The following is a 23,307-nucleotide window of genomic DNA, read 5'->3' on the forward strand; positions in this document are numbered from 1 at the left end:
AAAGGAACCGTTCTTAATTAAAGGAGATTAAAAACGGGACATGACTACCTCAGAAAATACAAATCAAAATTACAGGATGATACTATTTCAAACTCAACAGAATAACTAAAATAAAAAGACTAACATGACCAAATGTAGATGAGCATATGGAGCAATTAGAACTCCCATATTATGCTAACAGAAGTATAAAATGGTACAACTACTTTGGAAAACTGGTTGGTAATTTCCTGCAGTTAAACATACATCTAGGAACTTCTGCTGCAGTCAAGATGGAGTAACAGGGACTGGCTTAACCCTCTTGCTTTAAGCGACAACAACAAAATCAGACAAAATACATAAAACAACAGATTTAAAGACCCTGGAGAAAGAAGATCTCCCTGAGAGATCACTGTCTTCTTACTGTCTTGAGACTCTCCAAGCAAACCCCTTGAATTAAACAGACGGAGCTGAGAGTCCTGGGAGATCAAGGCAGCAGCTATGGTTCACAGAACAATACTAGCAAGGAGAGAGCTGCAGCGAAAGAGAACCTGGAGATCTAAAAAGGGATCCCCCTCAAGTATTTAGTACAGTAGTAATCAGCGTAGGTATAAGAGGAAACTACTAGAGGGGAAAAAAATCATCTGAAAGGATTAGAGGGAATAGTGCCCAGCATTCTCACAGGGCTCCAACAGTATCTGCTCTCATCAAAAGGACAAGAAAAATTCAGTTATAGTCATAGGCCAGAAATAAATCCACACATATATGGTCAATTAATTTATAACAAAGGAGCCAAGAACTTACAATGGGGACAGTAATTTCAATAAATCATGGGGGTACATGACTCTTTTTGAATTATGGTTTTCTCAGGGTATATGCCCAGTAGTGGGATTGCTGGGTCATATGGTAGTCCTATTTGTAGTTTTTTAAGGAACCTCCATACTGTTCTCCATAGTGGCTGTACCAATTCACATTCCCACCAGCAGTGCAAGAGTGTTCCCTTTTCTCCACACCCTCTCCAGCATTTATTGTTTCTAGATTTTTTGATGATGGCCATTCTGACTGGTGTGAGATGATATCTTATTGTAGTTTTGATTTGCATTTCTCTAATGATTAATGATGTTGAGCATTCTTTCATGTGTTTGTTGGCAGTCTGTATATCTTCTTTGGAGAAATGTCTATTTAGGGCTTCTGCCCATTTTGGGACTGGGCTGTGAAAACCATAATTCAAAAAGAGTCATGTACCAAAATGAATAAAAATAATAATAAATCATAGGGGGAAACCTGAACAGCTACATGCAAAAGAATGAAACTGGACCATTATCTTACACTAGACCCCAAAATCAACTCAAAATGGATTAAAGACTTGAACATAAGACCTGACACCATAAAACTCCTAGAAGAAAACACAGGTTGTAAGCTGCTTGACATTGGTCTTGGCAATGATATTTTGGATCTGACACCAAAAACAAAGTCAACAAAAGCAAAAATGAAGAAGTGGACTACATCAAACTAAAAATCTTCTGCAGAGCAAAGGAAACAAAATGAAAATGAAAAGGCAACCTATGAAATGGGAAAAAATATTTTCAAATCAAAGATCTGATAAGGGGTTAATATCAAAAATATATAAAGAACACATATAACTCAATAGGGGGAAAAAAACAAATCTGATTAAAAAATGAACCAAGAATCTGAACACATATTTTTCCAGACAAGACATACAGATGGCCAACAGGTACATGAAAAAGTGTTCAACATCACTAATCACCAGGGAAATGCAAATCAAAACCACAATGAGATACCACCTCACAGCTGTTAGAATGGCTATTGTAAAAAAGACAAGCGATAACAAGTGTTGGTGAGGATGTGGAGAAAAAGGAGCCCTTGTGCACTGTTGGTGGGAATGTAAACTGGTACAGCCACTATGGAAAACAGTACGGAGGTTCCTCAAAAAAACTAAAAAGAGAACTACCATACATTCCAGCAATTCCACTTTTGGGTATTTACCCAAAGAAAACAAAATCACTAACTTAAAAAGATGTGCACCCCCATGTTCACTGCAGCATTATTTACAATAGCCAAGACATGGAAGCAACCCTAGTGTCCACTGATGGATGAATGGATAAAGAAAATATGGTCTACATACACAATGGAATACTATTTAGCCATATGAAGAAGGAAGTCTTGCCATTTGTGATAACATGGATGGACCCTGAGGGTGTTATGCTAAGTGAAATAAAACAGAGAGACAAATACTGTATGATCTCACTTATATGTGGAATCTAAAAACAAAACAAAACAACAAACTCATAGATACAGAAAACAGACTCGTGGTTGCCAAAGGTGGGGGGTGGGGGAAATGGGTGACGGTGGTCAGAAGGTACAAACTTCCAGTTATAAGATGAATAAGTCTGGGACTTCTCTGGGGGCACAGTGGTTAAGAATCCGCCTGCCAATGCAGGGGACACGGGTTCGAGCCCTGATCCAGGAAGATCCCACATGCTGCGGAGCAACTAAGCCCGTGTGCTACAACTACTGAGCCTGTGCTCTGGAGCCCGTGAGCCACAACTACTGAGCCCACACGCCACAACTACTGAAGCCTGTGCACCTAAAGCCCGTGCTCCCCAGTAAGAGAAGCCACCACAAGGAAAAGCCCGCGTGCCATAACGAAGAATAGCCCCACCTCGCCACAACTAGAGAAAGCCCGCGCGTAGCAACAAAGACCCAACACAGCCAAAATAAATAAATAAATAAATAAATTTATTTTAAAAAATGAGTAAGTCCTGGGTGTGTAATGTACAGCATGGTGACTATTGTTAATAATACTATATTGTGTATTTGAGAGTTGCTAAGACAGTAAATCTTAAAGTTCTCATCATAAGAAAAAAACTGTAAGTATATGTGGTGATGGATGTTAACTAAACTTACTATGGTAATCATTTTGCAATGTACACAGCTATCAAATCATTATGTTGTACACCCAAAACGAATACAATGTTATATGTCAATTATATCTCAATTAAGAAAAAAACTAGAAAAATTCATAGTCCTGGAGCATTGGGTAGATTATTCAGAAGACCTTGCCTCAGTAGAAGGAATGATTAGCCCTAGACTGAACACTGCTCTGGAGCCATCTAACAAATGATAAAAGTAAAATCTGAAAAGGGTCAAACCACTTCCAAGTAACAACTGCATCCCAGAACAAAGCTCAAGATTTATAGCTATACAACATATCCAGCAGCCAACAAGGTAAAACTCACAGTGTCTCAATCAAAGACTACCAGGCAACAAAGGTGAAGGAAAACGTTTCTGACAATTAGATACAGTAATAAATCAATCATTTGAAATTGACCCAGAACTGACCCAGATGTCAGAATTAGCAGACAAGGAAATTAAACAGTTATAGCAGTATTCCGTATGTTGAAAAGAGATACAGAAGATATATATAGAAAAAAAGAGATGCAAAGATGATGTGGTGTATATATATTAATGGAATGTGACTCAGCCATAAAAAAGAATGAAACCTCGCCATTTGTGACATGGATGGTTGAGATGAGTGAGACAGAGAAAGACAAAACTGTACGATTTCACTTAATAATGTGGAATATAAAAGACAAAACAAATGAACAAACATAATAGAAAGATACAGAGAACAAACAGGTGGTTGCCAGAGGGGAGGAAGGTGGAAGGAAGAAAGAAATAGGTGAGAGAGATTAAGTAGTACAAAACTCCAGTTGCAAAATAAGTGAGTCATGGGTGTGAAATGTACAGTGTGGGGAATATAGTCATTAACTATGTAATATCTTTGTATGGTAACATAAACTAAGTAGACTTATCACAGTGGTCATTTTGAAATGTATAGAAATATCAAATCACCACATCGTGCACCAGAACTAACATAGTGTTATAGGTCAATTATACTTCAAAAATAAACAAACAAACTCAAAAGAAAAAGATCAAATCTGTGGTTACCAGAGGTGGTGGTTAGGGGAGGGGAAACTGGATGAAGGCAGTCAAAAGGTATAAATTTCCAGTTATAAGTACTAGGGATATAATGTACAATACAATAAATATAATTAACAATGCTATACGTTATATATGTAAGTTATTGGGAGTAAAGTCTGAGTTCTCACCACAAAGAAAAATATATTCTTTTCTATTTAATTTTGTTATTTTATGAGATGAATTATTGTGTGATAATCATTTAATGATGTATGTAAGTTAAATCATTATGCTATATTCCTTATACTTATACACTGCTGTATGTCAATTGTACCTCAATAAGACTGGAAGAAAAAAAAAGAGAACCTAAATTGAACTTCTGAGATGAAAAGCAGAAAAATACCCTGGATGGGATAAATGGCAGATTAAACACTGCAGAATGAGATTAGTGAACTCAAAGGTATAGCAATAGAAACTATCCAAAATCAAATACACAAAGAAAAAATACAAACGAACAAATAAACCCACCCACCCACAAAAGCCGCAGGGGCAACTTCAAGTGACCCAAAAAAAGGAAGCGGGGGAAAGGAATGAAGGTATTTGCTCTTTGCAATGGATCAAGAAATCATAAAAGTGATGGCAATAATTAACCCAGTAGCAAAGTGTATACCTAGTGCTTAGATTGTGTTCCCCATTTCCCACTCATAGGAATTAGGGCTTTTTAAAGAAATGTCTGGGGCTTCCCTGGTGGCGCAGTGATTGAGAGTCTGCCTGCTAATGCAGGGGACATGGGTTCGTGCCCCGGTCCGGGAAGATCCCACATGCCGCGGAGCGGCTGGGCCCGTGAGCCATGGCTGCTGAGCCTGTGCGTCTGGAGAGACCACAGCAGTAAGAGGCCCGCGTACCGCAAAAAAAAAAAAAAAAGAAATGGCTGACCCCAGGTTTGGGACAGGAAATGCACAAAATGAGCCTGGAACATTCTGATGTGCCAAATCATAAAGGAACTGTCAAAAACCTTGTGGCTCCTGACTGAAATTAAGAATAAAAAAACTAAAAGAAAAAAAAGTATGAGACATTTGGAGAGACTGAAACACTGGCTAGAAAAAAGGACTTAAGAAACTGATCCCCAATTTTTTAGGAATAATAACTGTGTTGGGGTTACATTTTCAACTTTTTAGGAATAACAACTGTGTTGGGGTTATATTTTAAGTCTTTGTCTTTTGGAGATACATTCTAAAAAAATTACGGATGAAAAAATATCTTTTAAGGTTGGTCACAAAATTATCAGGAGATACAGACAAAACAAGACTGATTATGAGTTGATAACTTCTGAAATGGGTAATGGATCTATGAGGATTCATCAAACTATTCTACTTCTGTATATATGATATATATCAAAATAAGGTATTTTAGAATGCAGATTGATTAAACAAACAAACCAGAACACAGAATTGTTTAAGTTATTTTCATGTTCCTAGCTTTAATATTAACTTTCATTTGTTGAGATTACAATTTGACAACAATGTTATTTTAATTTGTAAGCGGTGACATAAAAATGACCAGACATTCAGTAGCTTAAAAAACAAGAAGAGGGCTTCCCTGGTGGCGCAGTGGTTAAGAGTCCGCCTGCCAATGCAGGGGACACGGGTTCGTGCCCCGGTCCGGGAGGATCCCACATGCCGCGGAGCAGCTGGGCCTGTGAGCCATGGCCGTTGAGCCTGCACATCGGAGCCTGTGCTATGCAACGGGGGAGGCCACAACAGTGAGAGGCCCGCGTACCGCAAAAAAAACAAAAAAGAAACAAGAAAGAAAAAAGCCTTCTTGCTTACGGTCAAATAAAGGTACTCAGCATTACTGAGGAGACTATTTAGAATATTTCTACAGTTTTACTATAATATTACCAAATTAATAGGAAAATGTGGCACAGTGAGAAACATTACAAGATCAAGAAATAGGGAAACAGAACCTAATGGCCATCATGACATCCTGTATGGTTTTATTTCATGGTTAGCCTTCCTCTTAATTCTTTGAAAACATGCATACCACACACACACACAGAGTAAGCCATCTATGAAATGACCACAACAGACGTAAAATGATGATTCACATGGAATGCTTCTTGTACCAGTTTCCTTAGAGATTTGGGGAAGGGGGGGATTTGATTTATATTTCTCCAAGGAAGTAAGTAACTGAAAACTAACTTCAGAATGATAGATAAAATCTTTATGTTATCACCTGTTCTCTCTCCTTTCTCATCCTCTCTCCTTGCTTCTCTGTTCAAATCTCTAACCATATAGTCCACATGATTAGAGATGGGCCCTATGTAGCCCATCTCCTTAAAAAAAGATCATCATTGGCAATTAAAAATGTGTGCTAAGAGAAGATAAACATGCAGGGAAAGTAGAATGATATATGCAATGTCTTTCCTTATACATTTTAAAATAGTTTATAAACAGGTTTCAGACTCTCCAATCCAAGTGAGATTCTTCTTCATCTTTCATTCTGAAAAATGTGATAGGCCTTTACAAGCATAGCTGTTGCAACAACTTTTCAATTATTTCCGTGCATGTCACTCTGATATTAACCTGTGGGGAAAAGAATAGCTAACATTCCTTCCAACTTTAAAATTCTAAAATTCCGGATCAAAACATAAAACAAGTCAGTTTTTCCATTATGACAGAATGTGAACAATTACACCTGTTTAGATTTTAAGCATACATTTACAGCCTCTTAAATACTGAGATAAAATGCATTAAATTCTTGTTTACCCAGTATTTCTTTCTTTCTTTTAAATTTTAATTAATTTATTTATTTTTGGCTGCACTGGATCTTCATTGCTGTGCATGGGCTTTCTCTAGTTGCGGTGAGGTGCAGGGGCTTCTCACTGTGGTGGCTTTTCTTGTTGTGGAGCATGGGCCCTAGAGTGCACGGGCTTCAGCAGTTGCAGCTCGCGGGCTCTAGAGCATGGGCTCAGTAGTTGTGGACCACAGGCTTAGTTGCTCTGCGGATCTTCCTGGACCAGGGATCGAACCCATGTCCCCTACATTGGCAGGCAGATTCTTAACCACTGGACCACCAGGGAAGTCCTTTACCCAGTATTTCTCATTAACTTCATTAAAATTTCTGCGCTAATTGATAAAAATCATAGAAACTACTTACTAGTACAAGGTTCTTTTCTTAAAAAGTTTCTTTTGGGTTGGTTTTAATTTGCCTGAAAAAAGTGTAAAGCCAATAGCCTAAAAAATCACAACATACAAAGAGAGATCTGATTCATATCTGTGTTCAAAAGTTGACAGTAAAATAAAGTAATTTGATTATAGTTTGTTTTGAGAGAAGAGACCAATGCTACCTGTACAAATCTTGTTCCTTTCTTTGGGATAAAGTTATTTCATGATTTGCTTTCAAATAGGTTTTAAAAAGGATACGTGTTCCGTTAACTCCTGATATTTTAAAGTCATCTAGTAGTTGAACAACCATTTCTCTATTTGGATCATTAGGATCTGAATTGCGAACCTATAATAGGGAAAAAACAATGCTTAGCAAAAGGGAAACCATAGAAATAAACCAAATGGTGGTGGGGGAGGGGATACCTGCAGCAAATATAACAAAAGATTACTCCAAGAAAGAGCTCATACAAATCTATGAGACACACATAAAATTTTAATAGCTCAAACAAAGAACTTAATATAAGCAGTTCACAAAAGAAAACACAATCAACAAAGACTATTGTTTAATTATACCATTTTGCTACTCCCAAATTAACTGCTAGTTACCAGGCCAGGAGGAATTCAGGAGCTTTTGCAGGATGCAATCAACCATAGCACTAACCATACTGTTTATTCAGCCTTCATTTTTTTTCATAGAAAAACTTTCTGAGGGAAGGAAGCAGTACACTGATTTACTTTGGGGCATGAGCTCCTTATCTCATCACAGACTGGCACTTTGAAAAGTACTTCCTTGGAGCTCTCCTGGTCTAGCTTCCTCACTTTACGAATGAAAAACCTAAGGCTCAGAAGAAATAAAAAGATGAGTTGAAGGATATATTTGGATAGAGCTGGCCCTAAAACTCATGTTTTCTAACTCTGAGTTTAAGCTCCTTCTACTACACTGACATTTACTAATTTGTAACAAAAATGAAAATGAATTTTGATAATATTTACCTAAGTTTCCAGGTAATAAAGGGAATTAGTAAATATAGTGCTTACTTTTATATAATTGTATAAGATTTTAAAACAAAAATATATTTATACACACAACTTTTCTTTTAACCATAGCAGGAAAGAAAAACATTCTTTGTGCTATCTGGCACATAAAACATACTCAATAAACATTTTTGTTTATTTGCAAGGTTTTTTTCCATTGTATATGTAGGGAGAATTCCCATCACAGCATATTCCATCAGTTCCCTACCACATACACAGGATATGTAAACACTGTCTTCCTCTACCTCTTTAAGGATACTAGAACTTTACAGTAAAAATGAGCCATGCCAAAGAGTATACACTTGGTATATCTTAACTGAATAAAACTTTATTTATTTATAATGCTTTGCAGCTCACACATACAACCTAATACTTACTGATTTCAGCAACCGGATTTCATCAAGTGCTGTTTCGGTATAATGTTCAGCACTTTTAACTACTTTCATTGCCACAAACTTCTTCCCCCTAAGAAACAAACAGGCAATTAAGACTAAATGCTCTACCTCTATGTTAGGAAGCTAAGATTTAACTATAACTGGGAGACAGCAACAGAAGTACAAATATTGATTTCATATTTCCCTGTACTCAAACACGAACTACTACTATGGGATCACCTGTACCTCTTAATAGCTCTAACTGGCCAATTTAACTTATGAGAAGAAGAAAATCTGTTCCTGGGTAATGTCAGTCACCAAACATTTCCTCTAAGTTAAAATCTACTTTCTGAATGCTCCGTGAATCCAAGTAAAACCATGAAGTGGGGATAAATAAGGGGGAAAGCTCCACCAAATCAGAAGTATTCTGTATATCTGTATAGCAAAACCTAAAAGCTTAAAAGTTATAATACTTTCCTCTAAGAAGCCAGAAGAAATACTTGGGTGAAAAACTGATAAAAAATTAAGCACACAGATAGCAACTGCTATCTCACCAAAGATAGATGGTACACTTTTATGTAAACATCCAATGTTAATTGCCTGTGATTTTTATGTAGAGAATTTTACACTGTATGGCTGAACAAATCTGTTATCAAAACAAAATACAAAAAAATAAGTAATTTCACAAAGATTGGTCTAGGGCATCATCTAAAAATTTAGCTCTACTAATGAGAAAACCTATGAACTTACATACTACACTTTCTTTGTGTATTTGTAATGTTCTGAATTTGGGAGTTTCAAGCGCCTTACCGATACTAATTTAATCAATCTTGTGTCTCCTCTAAGCTGACTCTTCATCCGAGAAAAGTCATTTGCCCAAGAACATAAAGATTCTCAATAATAAGATTCTTATCAAAAAATCAGTCTAGAGCTTAGACTAAAAGTGGAAAATCAGACACAAACATTCAGGAATCACCTAATTCTCTTGCAGGATCGCTAAAACTTACTGAATATCCCATGATAACCACACTGTTGAAAAGTGTCCCCAGCCCAACTTTCGGATCACATGATATCTCCCATTGAATAGATCTCCGATTTTCACAAGATGATAACCTCCTGGAAGAAACAACAGGAAGCAAATAGTCACTTAAGTAGTAGGAAAAGGTATCTCACACCACGTTTTTCAACATCTATACACCTTTTAGCAAATAAAAATGGTTTCTTCTAACACAACCAACTCAACAAAAGAAAATGTTAAGTCAGCAACACAGTATTATTGAGCTCATGTTACAAAAAATATCTTAAAGAATAAGAGTAATGATTTAGAGTGAGCAAGTGATGCTTTGTGGAACAACCAATAATTACTTAAAAAAATAAGTCATCCTCCAACAAAAATAAGGTTATGTTTCACAACATTCTTGCCCCTCAGTAATCCAAGATTTATCTAAACATATAAATCTATTTTGAGACTAGTTGTAGTCTCAGGATGTTTTTTAGGAGAGAGATGAATGAATTCCATTTATTTAACTTTAAAAAAAGAAATTGCTTTTCTAAAACATAAAAACCAGGAAGGCCTGAAAAAGGCTGCCAACAGTGGCAGGAATCAAGGGATTTAAACATGCATCTCTGCCTACTGAGAAGAAGAACCAGGTTCTCCTCAATGGTTAAGAGATATTCTGTTATAAAATCCTACCCAAGAATCCTGCAAAATTTCATAAAAGAAACAGAAAAGATAACAGGCAACCTTATGACACAGTTTAAGTATATATAATTCCAGTTTAATGTATCTTAGCAATCATCACTTTGAGAAAAGAGTAGTGAAAGGTGTTTTTCAAAAGTCTACATACCAAATCTTACCACTGGCTACATCTGGGTGACAGCATTACAGACGGCTTTTGTTTTCTTTAACATATTTCTGAAATTTTCTAAGGTAAATATGCACTCTTTTTAAAGGAGTAGAAACAAATTTAATTTAAACTAAGCTTTAATTAAGTCAAAGTAAAAGGAAATACTAATTCCTATACTTAGAGAAAAGGATGCAATAAGCAGAAAGCATCAATACTGTTTACGCTGATAGACCAAATATTCACATGAAAAACTGCATATACGTGGATCACATCTTACTTAGTATCTCCTCACAGAAAATCTTACCTTTACAATAATCATTGGGATCTTCCTGCTCATCATCATCAGATCCCAGAATCTCCTCTTCCTGCTCTGGGAGATCACTCTCAGAGTGGGGAGCAGAGCCTCGGTGCTGAGTTTCAGATCTAAGAAATAATACAAACATGTTCATTCCATATGGACAGAAGAAGACAGGACCAATTAATAGATACTACAAACAGAATGTTATGTAGTGGCAGCCTACGAAAACATTACCTATCACTTTACCTCATGTTAGGAAAATATTCGTTTTTAAAAAGTCAGTACATGATTAAATAAAATCTGGAAAATATACAAAAGTACAAAGGGAAAAAATTACTTGAATCTCAATATCCAAACAAAATTGCTGATAAAACTACTAGACCTTCTTCCAGTTATTTGCTGTATTTTTATAAAAATATATATCGGTAATCACATGCTTTATAAACAAATTTGTATCTGGCTTTGCCTATTATACTGTAAACTTTCCCCCTCATACCTATGCAATCTATTAAGTCTTACATATTTCCCTTAGAAGTATCACTATTTACTCTGGTACATTCTGCTCAGCTGGACATTTGTTTCTAATTTTTCACTACTAAAAAATAAAGCTGTTGAGTATTTTTAGATAATCTTTATTCTGTATTTAGAATTATTTCCCTAAAGTTAAACTACCAGATAAAGATAGAAACATTTACCCTATTTATAAAAATAACATGTTAGGACTTCCCTGGTTGTGCAGTGGTTAAGAATCCGCCTGCCAATGCAGGGGACACGGGTTCAATCTCTGGTCTGGGAAGATCCCACATGCCGCGAAGCAACTAAGCCTGTTCGCCACAACTACTGAAGCCTGCACCCTAGAGCCCACGTGCCACAACTACTGAGCCCATGCACCGCAACTACTGAAGCCTGTGCGCTCTAGTGTCCGTGTACCACAACTACTGAGGCCGTGTGCCACAACTACTGAAGCCCACGTGCCTAGAGCCCATGCCCTGCAACAAAAGAAGCCACCGCAAGGAGAAGCCTGCGCACAACAGTGAAGACCCACTGCAGCCAAAAATAAATTAAAAAAAAAAAAGTTAAATGTAGGAAATTTGGAAAATATTTTGTTAGATCTCTACTCTGAACATATGGACTATTTCCTTCCAGTCTGTGGCCATGAACAGTTTTTAGGATTATTACATAGTATGACTCTTCTGATAGGGTTGTAGTGAAATACATCTCCAGCTACATATGGGCTTCCAGTATTTATTTAAGTATTACTAAGTTCAGAAAACTTAGCTTATTTAACAGGTAAAAATGTTATCTCGTTTTATAATGTATTAAACACTTTCAAATTGATTCCTTTCTCTACATGCCGTCTATTAGCTGTATCAAAATTTTTGAGCACTGAGTAGTAGTTCGGGAGGCAGAAAGACTTGGAACTGCATTCAGGCTCTGACACTTGTAAGCTGCCTGCTTCGTAAAGCTTTAAGCAAAAAAAACAGTGTCCAAAGCACTCTTTTCAGTAGTTGTAGGAAAAGGAATTTTAATTCCCATTTTTATTTGTGTTTTCAAACCTGTTTCATCAGATTGTTTTTTCAAAAGATTCAATTTAACAGAAAATTATAATAGCAGAATCAGTTACATGGGCTGTTGAGACATAAGAAATACCTTGGCAAGCATGACTAGATTTAGATTTCTGGTGGCCATTCCAACCTGCCTCAATTCTTGGTACTTTTTTGTCCCCCAGGATACAAAAGTAGTTATAAAACTGCATGATTCAATGTGTTCATTCTCAGTGAAAACATGTCTTTGGGAAATTTATTCAGTATGGAACTACCTGGCTTACTCTCCTAAGTGGAAATAATGGGTCTGAATGAACATTTCCAAATTTATGATTAAGACATGTTTCTAAAACAAATTCTCTGATTTCAAACTTGTTGCCTTTTACAATTAAAATTTCATTTTAAGAACTACAATTGAGAAATTTTTGAAAAGTAGTGAAATATAAGTGGCGAAAAACAGACATGAAAATGCTGGAATATTACAATTCCACAAGTATCATGGGAGTAGTAAAGTTAAAATTTTATTTTTTAAAGATTCACAACATTTTTGGAAGAATATGTATTTGTTTAGTTGTTTTTAGTTATAAAACCGAACATTATTAAGTATCATTCCCAGTTCAAGGATTCAAAAAGGAATTATAAGTTCCAGGTCTCAATGTAAAATATAAGTCTCTATCCTGACCATGGCTGGTACAGAAGAAAATCCTGTCTCATTCTAAATCAAGAAGAGAAACTGATCAACTAAGGGGGAAAAAATCCTATTTTTTAACTTTTAAATTTCATTAAAAAATACACTTAATTTATATTTATTAATTTTAAGTACATACATAATGTCTTAAATGTTCTGTCATCTCTGTGTGTGTTGGATGTCCTGTGTCCTCAATCCCACAGTCTTCCTCTATCTTGATTTACTCCATTTTCATAGTGCACATTTATCAGTAACTTCTGGAGAATGAGTGCATGGGAGGTAAATTTATTAATATCTGTCCTATCTTTATTTTATTTTATTCTCATCCTTGACTGCCAGTCTGGATATAAAATAAATTGCTCTGTTGCATTTTAGCTTTCAGTGGTGCTGTTGACAAGTCCATCAATGCCTTCTGAGCTTTGAAATAGGGCTTGTTTTTCTCCCTGGAAGGTTTTTGTTTGTTTTTTGTTTTGAATGACCTTCTCTTTAATCCCCATGTTCTGAAATTTCCAGAGTGGCTTTAAAAAAATCCATCTTGCTAAGTACTTTCTATGTACTTGCAAAATAGAGATTCATTCAGGTAAGAAAATTTCCTGTAATTCACTGAAAATTCAATCTTCTTCATATTGCCTGCTCTCTCTGGAACTTTCCCCCCCACCCCAGATTCTGGATCTACTGGCCTACTTCATTAATCTTCTTATATGTTCTCTTATTTATGCATCTTTAAGTTTTTCATTCTACTTTCCAGATTTATCTTCCTAACGTGCATTACCCTTTAAATTTCTACCGTATTTTCCCATACTTTTTTTTTTCTGTCTAGAACATTCCTTTTCGACAGACTCCTACGCCTTCTTTTCTCTTCCCTATATGATTTATAGTTTTTAAGTTTCCTTCTGATCCCTGCATTGTCTTGGCTTTCTCAAACTGCCCATGTTTTACTAATGCTATGCTTTTATGCACGATGTCAATCAATGAACATCAGACAACTGAAAAAAGCCTGTCAGAGGAAGGCAAAAATGGCCTGTCAACCACAAGCCCCTCACATTAAATATTGCCTTTTAATGACATCCTCAGTCTAATTTTTTCCCAGCCTCATGCCAAAACACACACACACACACACACACACACACACACCAGTTTTACTGACTAAAGGTCCCAGTTTTAGACATAAAGAATAGATTTGTGGTTGTCAAGCAGGAGGGGGTGGGAGAGGGATGGGCTGGGAGTTTAGGATTAGCAGATGCAAACTATTAAATATATAGAATGGATAAACAGTAAGGTCCTACTGTATAGCACTGGGGACTATAAATATCTTGTGATAAACTATAATGGAAAAGAACATGAAAAAGACCATATTTATATGTATAACTGAATTACTTTGCTGTACAACAGAAATTAACACAACACTGTAAATCAACTATACTTCAATAAAATAAATTAAAAAGCCTCTGCCAGAAAAAGACAAAAACCAAAAACAAAAAGAGAAAATTTGAGAAAACAGAGATAGTTCCTATTAGATAATGAGGATAAGACGATGATGAGTAAAGAGCTCAAAATCACTATAACTTTGATTGATGGTTGTTATAAGAAAATAGTATAAAAAAATCTGAAGAAATACCACAGAAAGAAATTTCAGCTTATTAACATTCGAAACTGAAAACAATTCTTCCTAGAACAAAAAAGGAGAGTTCTAAAATAGTTTCAATCTGTGATTTTAAACTCTTCATATCTATTTTCATGCCTCAAGTATTTGCTATTCATATTCAGAAGACAAAAACTGTATCAGTACTTTAAAGCTCTCAAAGCATATAAAAGTTAACCCAGTACATCTATAAAATCTCTAATATAAACTGAAATGGACAACAGATCAAATTTTAATAGCAGTATGCTTCCAAAGGAGTCAATTTATAACCTGATCAAAACACCAGAATGTTAGAAATAGGAATATATCTGGTTGTGGTACAGAACAGAGCCAAGGCAAAAATCTGGGAGAAAGGCAGAAAGTAGCGGAAAAGCTTGACAGATTTGACACAGAAACTCTGGAGTGTGAACAAAGAGATGATAAAAGCCAAATTAGAGTGTTTTCTCTTATTTCCAAGGATCCTTTCAAGATTCCATTTCTGGTATAATCATCACTAATCACCCAAGTAAACAGTAAAACCAAAGTACCAAACAAAAATTTACTGAATTTTTTGCAGCCAAATATTATATATTCATAACTATCATAAATATGCTATTTATGAGTTTTCACTTAAACATTTCATGAATTTATATACTCAAACTAGCCACGTGAGCTCCCCACTCCCCTGTTTTCTAAAGAATAAATGAAGAAATTCTTATAGCTCAAAACAAAAACACCCTGCAAACTCTATTCTAACTCGCTAAAATTGGTTTATAACCTACTAGTGGGTTGGGTTTGAAAAATACTGTCCTAGAAATTATCTTTCACTTCTTTAGTGAGATATAATTCACATGCCATAAGCTCACCAATCTAAAGTGTACAGTTCAGTGGTTTTAGTATATTCAGAGTTGTGCAATATCACCACAAACTAAATTTAGAACATTTTCATTCCCCACCCCCACCCCAAAAGCCCCAAACCCATTAACAATCACTCACCATTACACTCTTCCCCCAGACTCTGGGAAACACTAGTCTACTTTCTGTCTCAATGAATTTGCTTATTCTGCATATTTCATATAAACGGAATCACATATTATGCAGTCTTTTGTGACTGACTTCTTTCACTTAACGTTGTTTTTCAAGGTTTATCGATATTGTAGGATGTATCAGTACTTCACTACTTTTTATGTCTGAATAATATTCCATTATATGTATAGACCACATTTTAATTTATCCATTAATCAGTTGATGAACATTTGGGTTGTTTCTACTCTTCAGCTATTATGAATCTTGCTGCTATGAACATCCTAGAAGAAGCATATACAATCGTGTTCACAGCAGCACTGTTTGTAATAACGAAAAGCAGGAAACAACTAAATGTCCATCAAGAGGAGAATGGGTAAGTTATAGTATTTTGATATAATAAAATATTATACCCAACAGTGAAAATGAATAAGCTACATGTGTCAGCTTGAATAAACTGCACAAACATAAGATGGAATGCAAACAGCAAGCTGCAGAATAAGTACAATGCATCACCTTCAATCAAATTTTTAAAACATACAAAACAGCCAATATATAGTTAAAATATAAAGAATTACACAACTGCAACTAGTAGGTAAATAATTCCTAGAGATCTAACACACAGTACAGTGATTATGGACAATAAAACTATTAGAAACATAAAACTTTCTAAGAGACTAGATCTTAACTGTTTCCACCACTGGAAGAAATAAATAATTATGAAATGTAACAGAGGTATTAGCTAATACTACAATGGCAATCATAATGTGATATAAATCCATCAATGTGATATAAATCCATCAAATCAATAGGTTGTACACTTTAAACTTACACAATATGTCAATTATATCTCAGTTTTTAAAAAGAATGAAAAAAGAAACAACACAAAAGAAATACAGGACAAATTCAGGATAGCTATTAATTCCACAAGTGAACTATAATATAGAGATATGATCAAGGAGGAGTACACGTGGGCATCACCTGTACAGTAATGAGATTTTCTTAAGCTGGGTAGGAGCTACCATTTTATTATTTCTTCGTTTCTTCTTTTTTTTTTGTATATCTCAAATATTTTGTTTAAAAAATATTGGCTCTGATTGCTTTCAAGTTCAAGTATGAATCTAACATATGGTTGGCTTATTGAGATTTTGCTAAAACATTATCATACACTTGGGAATCTTATTGACCTTATCCATCAAGTTACCCCAAAAAGTGACTTTATTTTGCCTCTCTCAGGTTTTGCCTCTCTCATGGCTTTATCACAAAATACAAATGATGGCAAAGGGGAGAGATTCAACTGCATGCCTAATTCATGAAAAAACCTATACCTGCACAAAAATTTTCTATAGTTAACTTAGATTCTTCTGTTTGTTTTATGGATAATAATTCAAATAAATGAAAAGTGTACAGAGAGAATTTAAATAACAAACAAGTTTGATCTAAATTGATATATTCGTATATGTAACTTTATATCCATTCTTTCCAAACACTGAAAAAAATTGGCATACTATAGAATAAAATGAAAATATCTTGGCAGATCTTGATTTAAAGAGGAAATGAAATTTAAAATTTCAAAGTATTTATGTATAAGTGCATTACATGTTAAAATCTATGACATACTCAGCTTTACTCAAGAGAACAATTTATAACCATGAGTATACCAACTAGAAAACAAGAAAAGCTGTTGTTAACTGAATAAAGAGCTAGAAATAAAAGGAGTAAAATTTTAACTCTAAATTGAAAGTTAATTATTTGAAAAAGATTAATAAGATAGATAAGCCTCGGGCAAAACTAATTAAAAAAAAAAAAACCCACAGGGACATAACAATCATGGAGACTAAAAAATTGAAGAGTCACCTCTAAAAGGCAACAAGGTCAGTTGGTCAGACAGTAAGGTCAAGTGCTACTACATTTTCAACGAAGAATACCAGTTAATAAAGTGTACCAGTGCATCTCTAAGAGTTGGAAAAGCTTTCCAGTTAATTTGAGAGCACTAGCATAACTCTGACATCCAAAGCAGAAGAGAATAACACACATGCATGCACGTGTGCACACGTGCGTGTACACACACAAACAAACAAACCTACTGGTCAGTTTCACCAGTGAACTTCATATACGACTACTAAATATTGTAATATTCACAAGCAGACATAAAAGGATAATTCAAACAGGAAACTTACTGTTATTCACTATTTAATGTATGTACAGAAGAAAACTCTTAGAAAAATTATGAAGACATCTGACAAAACTCAAGATGCATTTGAGACTGAAACACTTCGTAATCTAGGAATGAAGTGGAGAGAAACTTACTCAACTCAAAGTTATCTATTAGAAAATCACAGAAACATACGAGCATTCCTACAAAAGACAGATGTTCATCACAATTACACAGTTTAATGGCTACTTTTCCAAGTTGTACTTGCAGTCACAGATAATAATTTAAGGCAAGAAAAAGAACCAGAACTGTCACCATTACAAAGTGGCTATTTACCTAGAAAACTGGAGTAAAATAACCGAAAAATTAGTACAACCAATAAAGGGTTTTAGGCAAGGAAGAAACAAACTACCATACAAATTACAAAAACAAAAGTATTTCTACATAATGGCAATAACCAATAAAAAATATAATAGATAAAAAGGAATAAATTTGCAACAGCAACAGCTCTAAAATCTAGAAACACACACATCTGAAGGGTATGTGATGCTTTAACAAACTAACAAAAGCAAGCTACAGAATACTCCTAGATGGGAAGAATCAAACCTTTAAGTGTCAATTTTCTAGGAAGTAACCCATAAATTCAAAACAATCTCAACTGAAAGCAACATGGTATTTTGTAGAACCTGACCAGTAAAATCTTGGAAAAGGAAATCAGCAAAAACAGCCAAAAATTTTTCAAACAAGAGAAATAATTGGGAATTTGGCCGCCAGATAGCAAAATATAACACTATAGTAATTAAAACTCTGTAGTCCTGGTACTGGATCAGAATGAAATCTGGCCACAGACTCAAGTAAATATGAGAATTTAGTATTAAATAAAATTGCATTTCAAAACAACGAGAAAAACTGAAGTTGTTTGGGAAAGGGGTCCTTCTAAGAGGGAAGCAGGAAGGTCAGAGTGAGATATGATGACAATACAAGGAAGGGGCCATGAGCCAAGGAATACAGGCAATTCAACCTCTAGAAGTTGGAAAAGACAAGGAAATGGATTCTTCCCTAGAGCCTACAGAAGAAACAATGTGCTGCTGACCCATTTTAGACTTCTTATTCCCAGAACTGTAAGATAATAACTTTGTGTTGCTTTAAGCTACTAAATTTATAGCAGCCATAGGAACCTAATACAGCAGCCCAGCATTACTCAAACTAATAACATGCCAGCTCGAGAAAACATTCAAATGTTCTATAAATGCATGAAACGATCTCAAATCAATAGTAACAGAGAAAAAAAACAAAGATCATTTTTTTGCCCAGTGACTTGGGAGAAATCAAAAAGCAATAATTTCATATATTGACAAGGACTTGGAGGGAGTGGGTAGGCACTCTTTTATGCTGTTGATGGGAATAAAATTGGTGAAGTCTTTGTGAAAGGTAATTTGGCAGTCTGATGCTCTCTGTCTTGTTCCAGCTCACCAGTATATACTCATCTAGTGCCCTGATTTCTGCAACTGTTACTCAGAGGACACCACCAGACTGCCTGGCCAGCAGGGTTTACACCTGCAGTTCCACAGAACTGTATCAATTTACATACTTTTAAAAGCTGCCTGAGAGTCAAGCTTCCAAACAGCCTGAATCTAGGTGCTGAGATCCTCCCCTTACGGACAGTGACAGATCTCGGCACCTCCTCAACAACTAGGAGCTATTAAAAATATAATAGCCTGCTGGACTTTCCTGGCAGTCCAATGGTTAAGACTCCACATTTCCACTGCTGGGGGCGTGGGTTCGATCCCTGGTCAGAGAACTAAGATCCTGCATGCTGCGCAGTGCAGCCAAAATAAAAAATAGTAACAGCCTGCTTGAACAAGCACAAAGGTTTGAGAGAAGACAAAGAGTTGGGGAAGGGTTGAAAGACAAGGTTCAGCTCCTACACGAGGCCGCTCCTTCAAGACTTGGAGAGGTAGTTGTTTCCAACCAGTCAACATAGAGAATGAAGCAGAATGAAGAAACAGAGTAATGTATTCCAAATGAAAAAACAAAATAAAACCTCAGAAAAAAGCCTTAATGAAATGAAGATAAGTAATTTACCTGATAAAAAGTTCAAAGTAATGGTCATAAAGATACTCAATGAGCTGGGAAAAGGAAAAGATGAACACAGTGGAACCTTCAACAAAGAGATGGAAAAAATAAGAAAGTATATCAAATAAAATCACAGAGCTAAAGAATAAAATAATTCACTGAAAAATACACTAGAGGGGTTCAACAGCAGACTAGATGAAGCAGAATAATCAGTCAATGCAAAGACAGGTACTGTAACTCACCCAATCAGAGCAGCAAAAAGAAAAAAGAATGAAAAAAACTGTAGATGATTTAAGGGACAACATCAAACAGACTAACACTCGCATTAAAGGAATACCAGAAGAAGAGAGAAAGAGGCAGAAATCTTGTTTGAAGAAATAATGGCTGAAAACTTCCCTAATTTGGGGAGGAAACAGACACCCAGATCCAAGAATCCCAGAAGGTTCCAAAGAAGAAACCCAAAGAGATGCACACCAAGACACATTATAACTGAAATCTCAAAAGTTAAAGACAGGGAGGGAGGGAGACGCAAGAGGGAAGAGATATGGGAACATATGTATATGTATAACTGATTCACTTTGTTATAAAGCAGAAACTAACACACCATTGTAAAGCAATTATACTCCAATAAAGATGTAAAAAAAAAAAGTTAAAGACAAGGAGAAAATATTAAAAGCAGGAAGAGAAAAACAACTTGTTACACGCAAGGGAACTCCCATAAGATTATCAGCAGATTCTTCAGCAAAAACTTTGCAGGCTAGAAGGAAGCAGCTGATACACTCAAAGTGCTGAAAGAAAAGAACTAACCAAGAATACTCCACCCAGCAAAGTTATCATTCAGAATTCAAGGAGAGATAGTTTTCCATACAAACAGAATCTAAAGCTGTTCATCAGTACCAAACTGGCCTTAACAAGAAATGTTAAAGGGATTTCTTTAAGCTGGAAAGAAAGAGTGCTAACTGATAAGAAAATATATCAAAGAACAAATTTCACTGGAAAGGTAAAAATATACTAAAGTGGACTAAACACTATTATAGCTAGTATGAGGATTAAAAGACAAAAGTAGTAAAAATAATTATGGTTACAATATTTTTTAATTAGTTAATTAATTAATTAATTTTTGGCTGTGTTAGGTGCTTTACGCTACGCGTGGGCTATCTCTAGTTGCGGTGAGCAGGGGCTGCTCTTCGTTGCGGTATGCAGGCTTCTCATTGTGGTGGCTTCTCTTGTTGCAGAGCCTGAGCTCTAGGTGCATGGGATTCAGCGGTTGTGGCACACGGGCTTCAGTAGTTGTGGCTTGCAGGCTCTACAGCGCAGGCTCAGTAGTTGTGGCACATGGGCTTAGTTGCTCTGCAGCACATGGGATCTTCCCAGACCAAGGCTCAAACCCATGTCCCCTGCATTGACAGGAGGATTCTTAACCACTGTGCCACGAGGAAAGTCCTCTTGTTGAGTCTTTAGTAGTTAGAATTTTTCAGAAGTTGAGAGAGATGAACTGAATTGTATAATATCACATATAAAATTGTACACATCTTAGGTCTTTTTGGCTCCAAGTCTATTTCTAGTCACATTTTTCTTGATCCAGAGCTCTATTATTTGAAAGTTTGCTAACCCTTGTTATTGGGTAAATGCTGTGATAGATTCTACGTAAGATGTAAAAACAGGCATCTGCAGTGGCAGGCAGATTCTTAATCACTGCACCACCAGGGAAGTGCACAATAATTAATTAAGGGATACACAAGTAAAACGTGACATCAAAAACATAAAATGAGGGGAGGGGAAGGAAAGAGTAAAAATGCTGAGCTTTAGAACAGGATCAAACTTAGTTGTTATCAACTTAAAATAGACTGTTACAGATCTAAGTTGCCATATGTAAGCCTCACTGTAACCACAAAGCAAAAACCTATAGAAAATTCAAAAGATAAAGAAATATAAATAAACCATTAAGGGAAATCATCAAACCACAAAGGAAGAGAGCAAGAGAAGAAAGGAAGAGAGAGGCACTACAAAAACAGCCAGTAAACCATTAACAAAATGGCAATAAGTATATACCTGCCAATAATTACTTTAAATGTAAACAGATTAAATTCTCCAATCAAAAGACACAGAATGGCTGAGTGGATAAAAAGAACAAGATCCACCTATACGCTACCTACAAGTGACTCACTTCAGATGAAAGGATACATACAGGCTGAAAGTGAAGGGTTTCCATCCAAATGGAAACCAAAAGAAAGCTAGAGTACATATACCTATATCAGATAAAACAGACTTTAAAACAAAGACTGTAATAAACAGACAAATATGGGTATTACATAATGAGAAAGAGGTCAATCCAACATGGGAATGTAACATTTGTAAATATTTATGCACCCAACAAAGGAACACTTATTGATAAATATATACAGCAAATATATTATTAACAGACCTAAAGGGAGAAACAGACAGCAATACAATAGTAGTAGGGGATATATCATCCAGACAGAAAATCAATTAGGAAAAATACACATTAAATGGTCCATTAGATCACATGGACTTAACAGATACATACAGAACATTCCGTCCAAAACCAAAAGAAAACACATTCTTCTCCAGTATACATGGAACATTTTCCAGGATAGATCACATGTTAGGCCCCAAAACAAGTCTTAATTTAAAAGGACTGAAATCTTATCAAGCATCTTTTCTGACCACAATGGTATGAAATTAGAAATTAATTACATGTAGAAAACTGGAAAATTCACAAATATGTGGAGGTAAAACAACATGCTACTGAACAACCAAAGGGTTAAAGAAGAAATCAAAAGAGAAATAAAAAAATACCTTGAGACAAATGAAAGTGGAAAAGTAACATACCAAAATTTGTGGGATGCAGCAAAGGCAGTTTTAGAGAGAAATTCATAGTGATAAATGCCGACCTGAAGAAATAAAAAAAGTCTCAAACAACCTACCTTTACACCTCAAGAAATCAGAAAAAGAAGAAAAAACAAAGCCCAAAATTACTAGAAGAAAGGAAATAATGATGAGAGCAGAAATAAATGAAATAGAGATCAAAAAGATAATAGAGAAGATCAATGGAACTAAGTGCTAGTTCTTTGAAAAGGTAAACAAAAGTGCCAAGCCTTTAGCTACTCACCAAGAAAAAAAGAGAGAAGACTCAAATAAATAAAATCAGAAATGAAAGAGATGTTACAGCTGATGCAACAGAAATACAAAGGATCATAACTGATCGTATTATGAACAATTGCATGCCAACAAATTGACAACCTATAAGAAATGGATAAGTTTCTAGAAACATACAACTTACCAATACTGAATCATGGTGAAAGAGACAATCTGAACATAGACTGATTACTACTAGTAAGAAGACTAAATCAATAACCAAAAATCTCTTAACAACCAAAGACCAGGATCAGTCAGCTTCACTGGTGAATTCTAATAAATATTCAAATAAGAATTAATACCAATCCTTCATAAATTCTTCCAAAAACAGTAGAGAAGGGAACTCTTCCAAATTCATTTTATGAGGCTAGCATCACCCTGATCCCAAAACTAGACAAGCAT

The 23,307-nt window shown here is 35.5% G+C and overlaps 1 protein-coding gene across 1 annotated transcript in view; it reads right to left on the reverse strand.

Annotated features, from left to right (window-relative positions):
* SRPK1 (SRSF protein kinase 1) overlaps positions 1-10,790 on the reverse strand; it is a 36,513-nt gene extending 25,723 nt beyond the window's left edge. Inside the window, exons 1-4 of the mRNA XM_024766030.1 lie at positions 10,646-10,790; positions 9,502-9,610; positions 8,498-8,585; positions 7,344-7,431 (exon numbers count right to left, since the gene is read on the reverse strand). Of these exons, the coding sequence (XP_024621798.1) occupies positions 7,344-7,431; positions 8,498-8,585; positions 9,502-9,610; positions 10,646-10,790 (430 nt within the window). The remainder of the gene's footprint in view (positions 1-7,343; positions 7,432-8,497; positions 8,586-9,501; positions 9,611-10,645) is intronic.
* Between the last annotated feature and the right edge of the window lie 12,517 nt (positions 10,791-23,307).

Source organism: Neophocaena asiaeorientalis, unplaced genomic scaffold (assembly GCF_003031525.2).
Source record: "Neophocaena asiaeorientalis asiaeorientalis breed wild unplaced genomic scaffold, Neophocaena_asiaeorientalis_V1.1 scaffold46, whole genome shotgun sequence".
Classification (NCBI taxonomy): domain Eukaryota; kingdom Metazoa; phylum Chordata; class Mammalia; order Artiodactyla; family Phocoenidae; genus Neophocaena; species Neophocaena asiaeorientalis.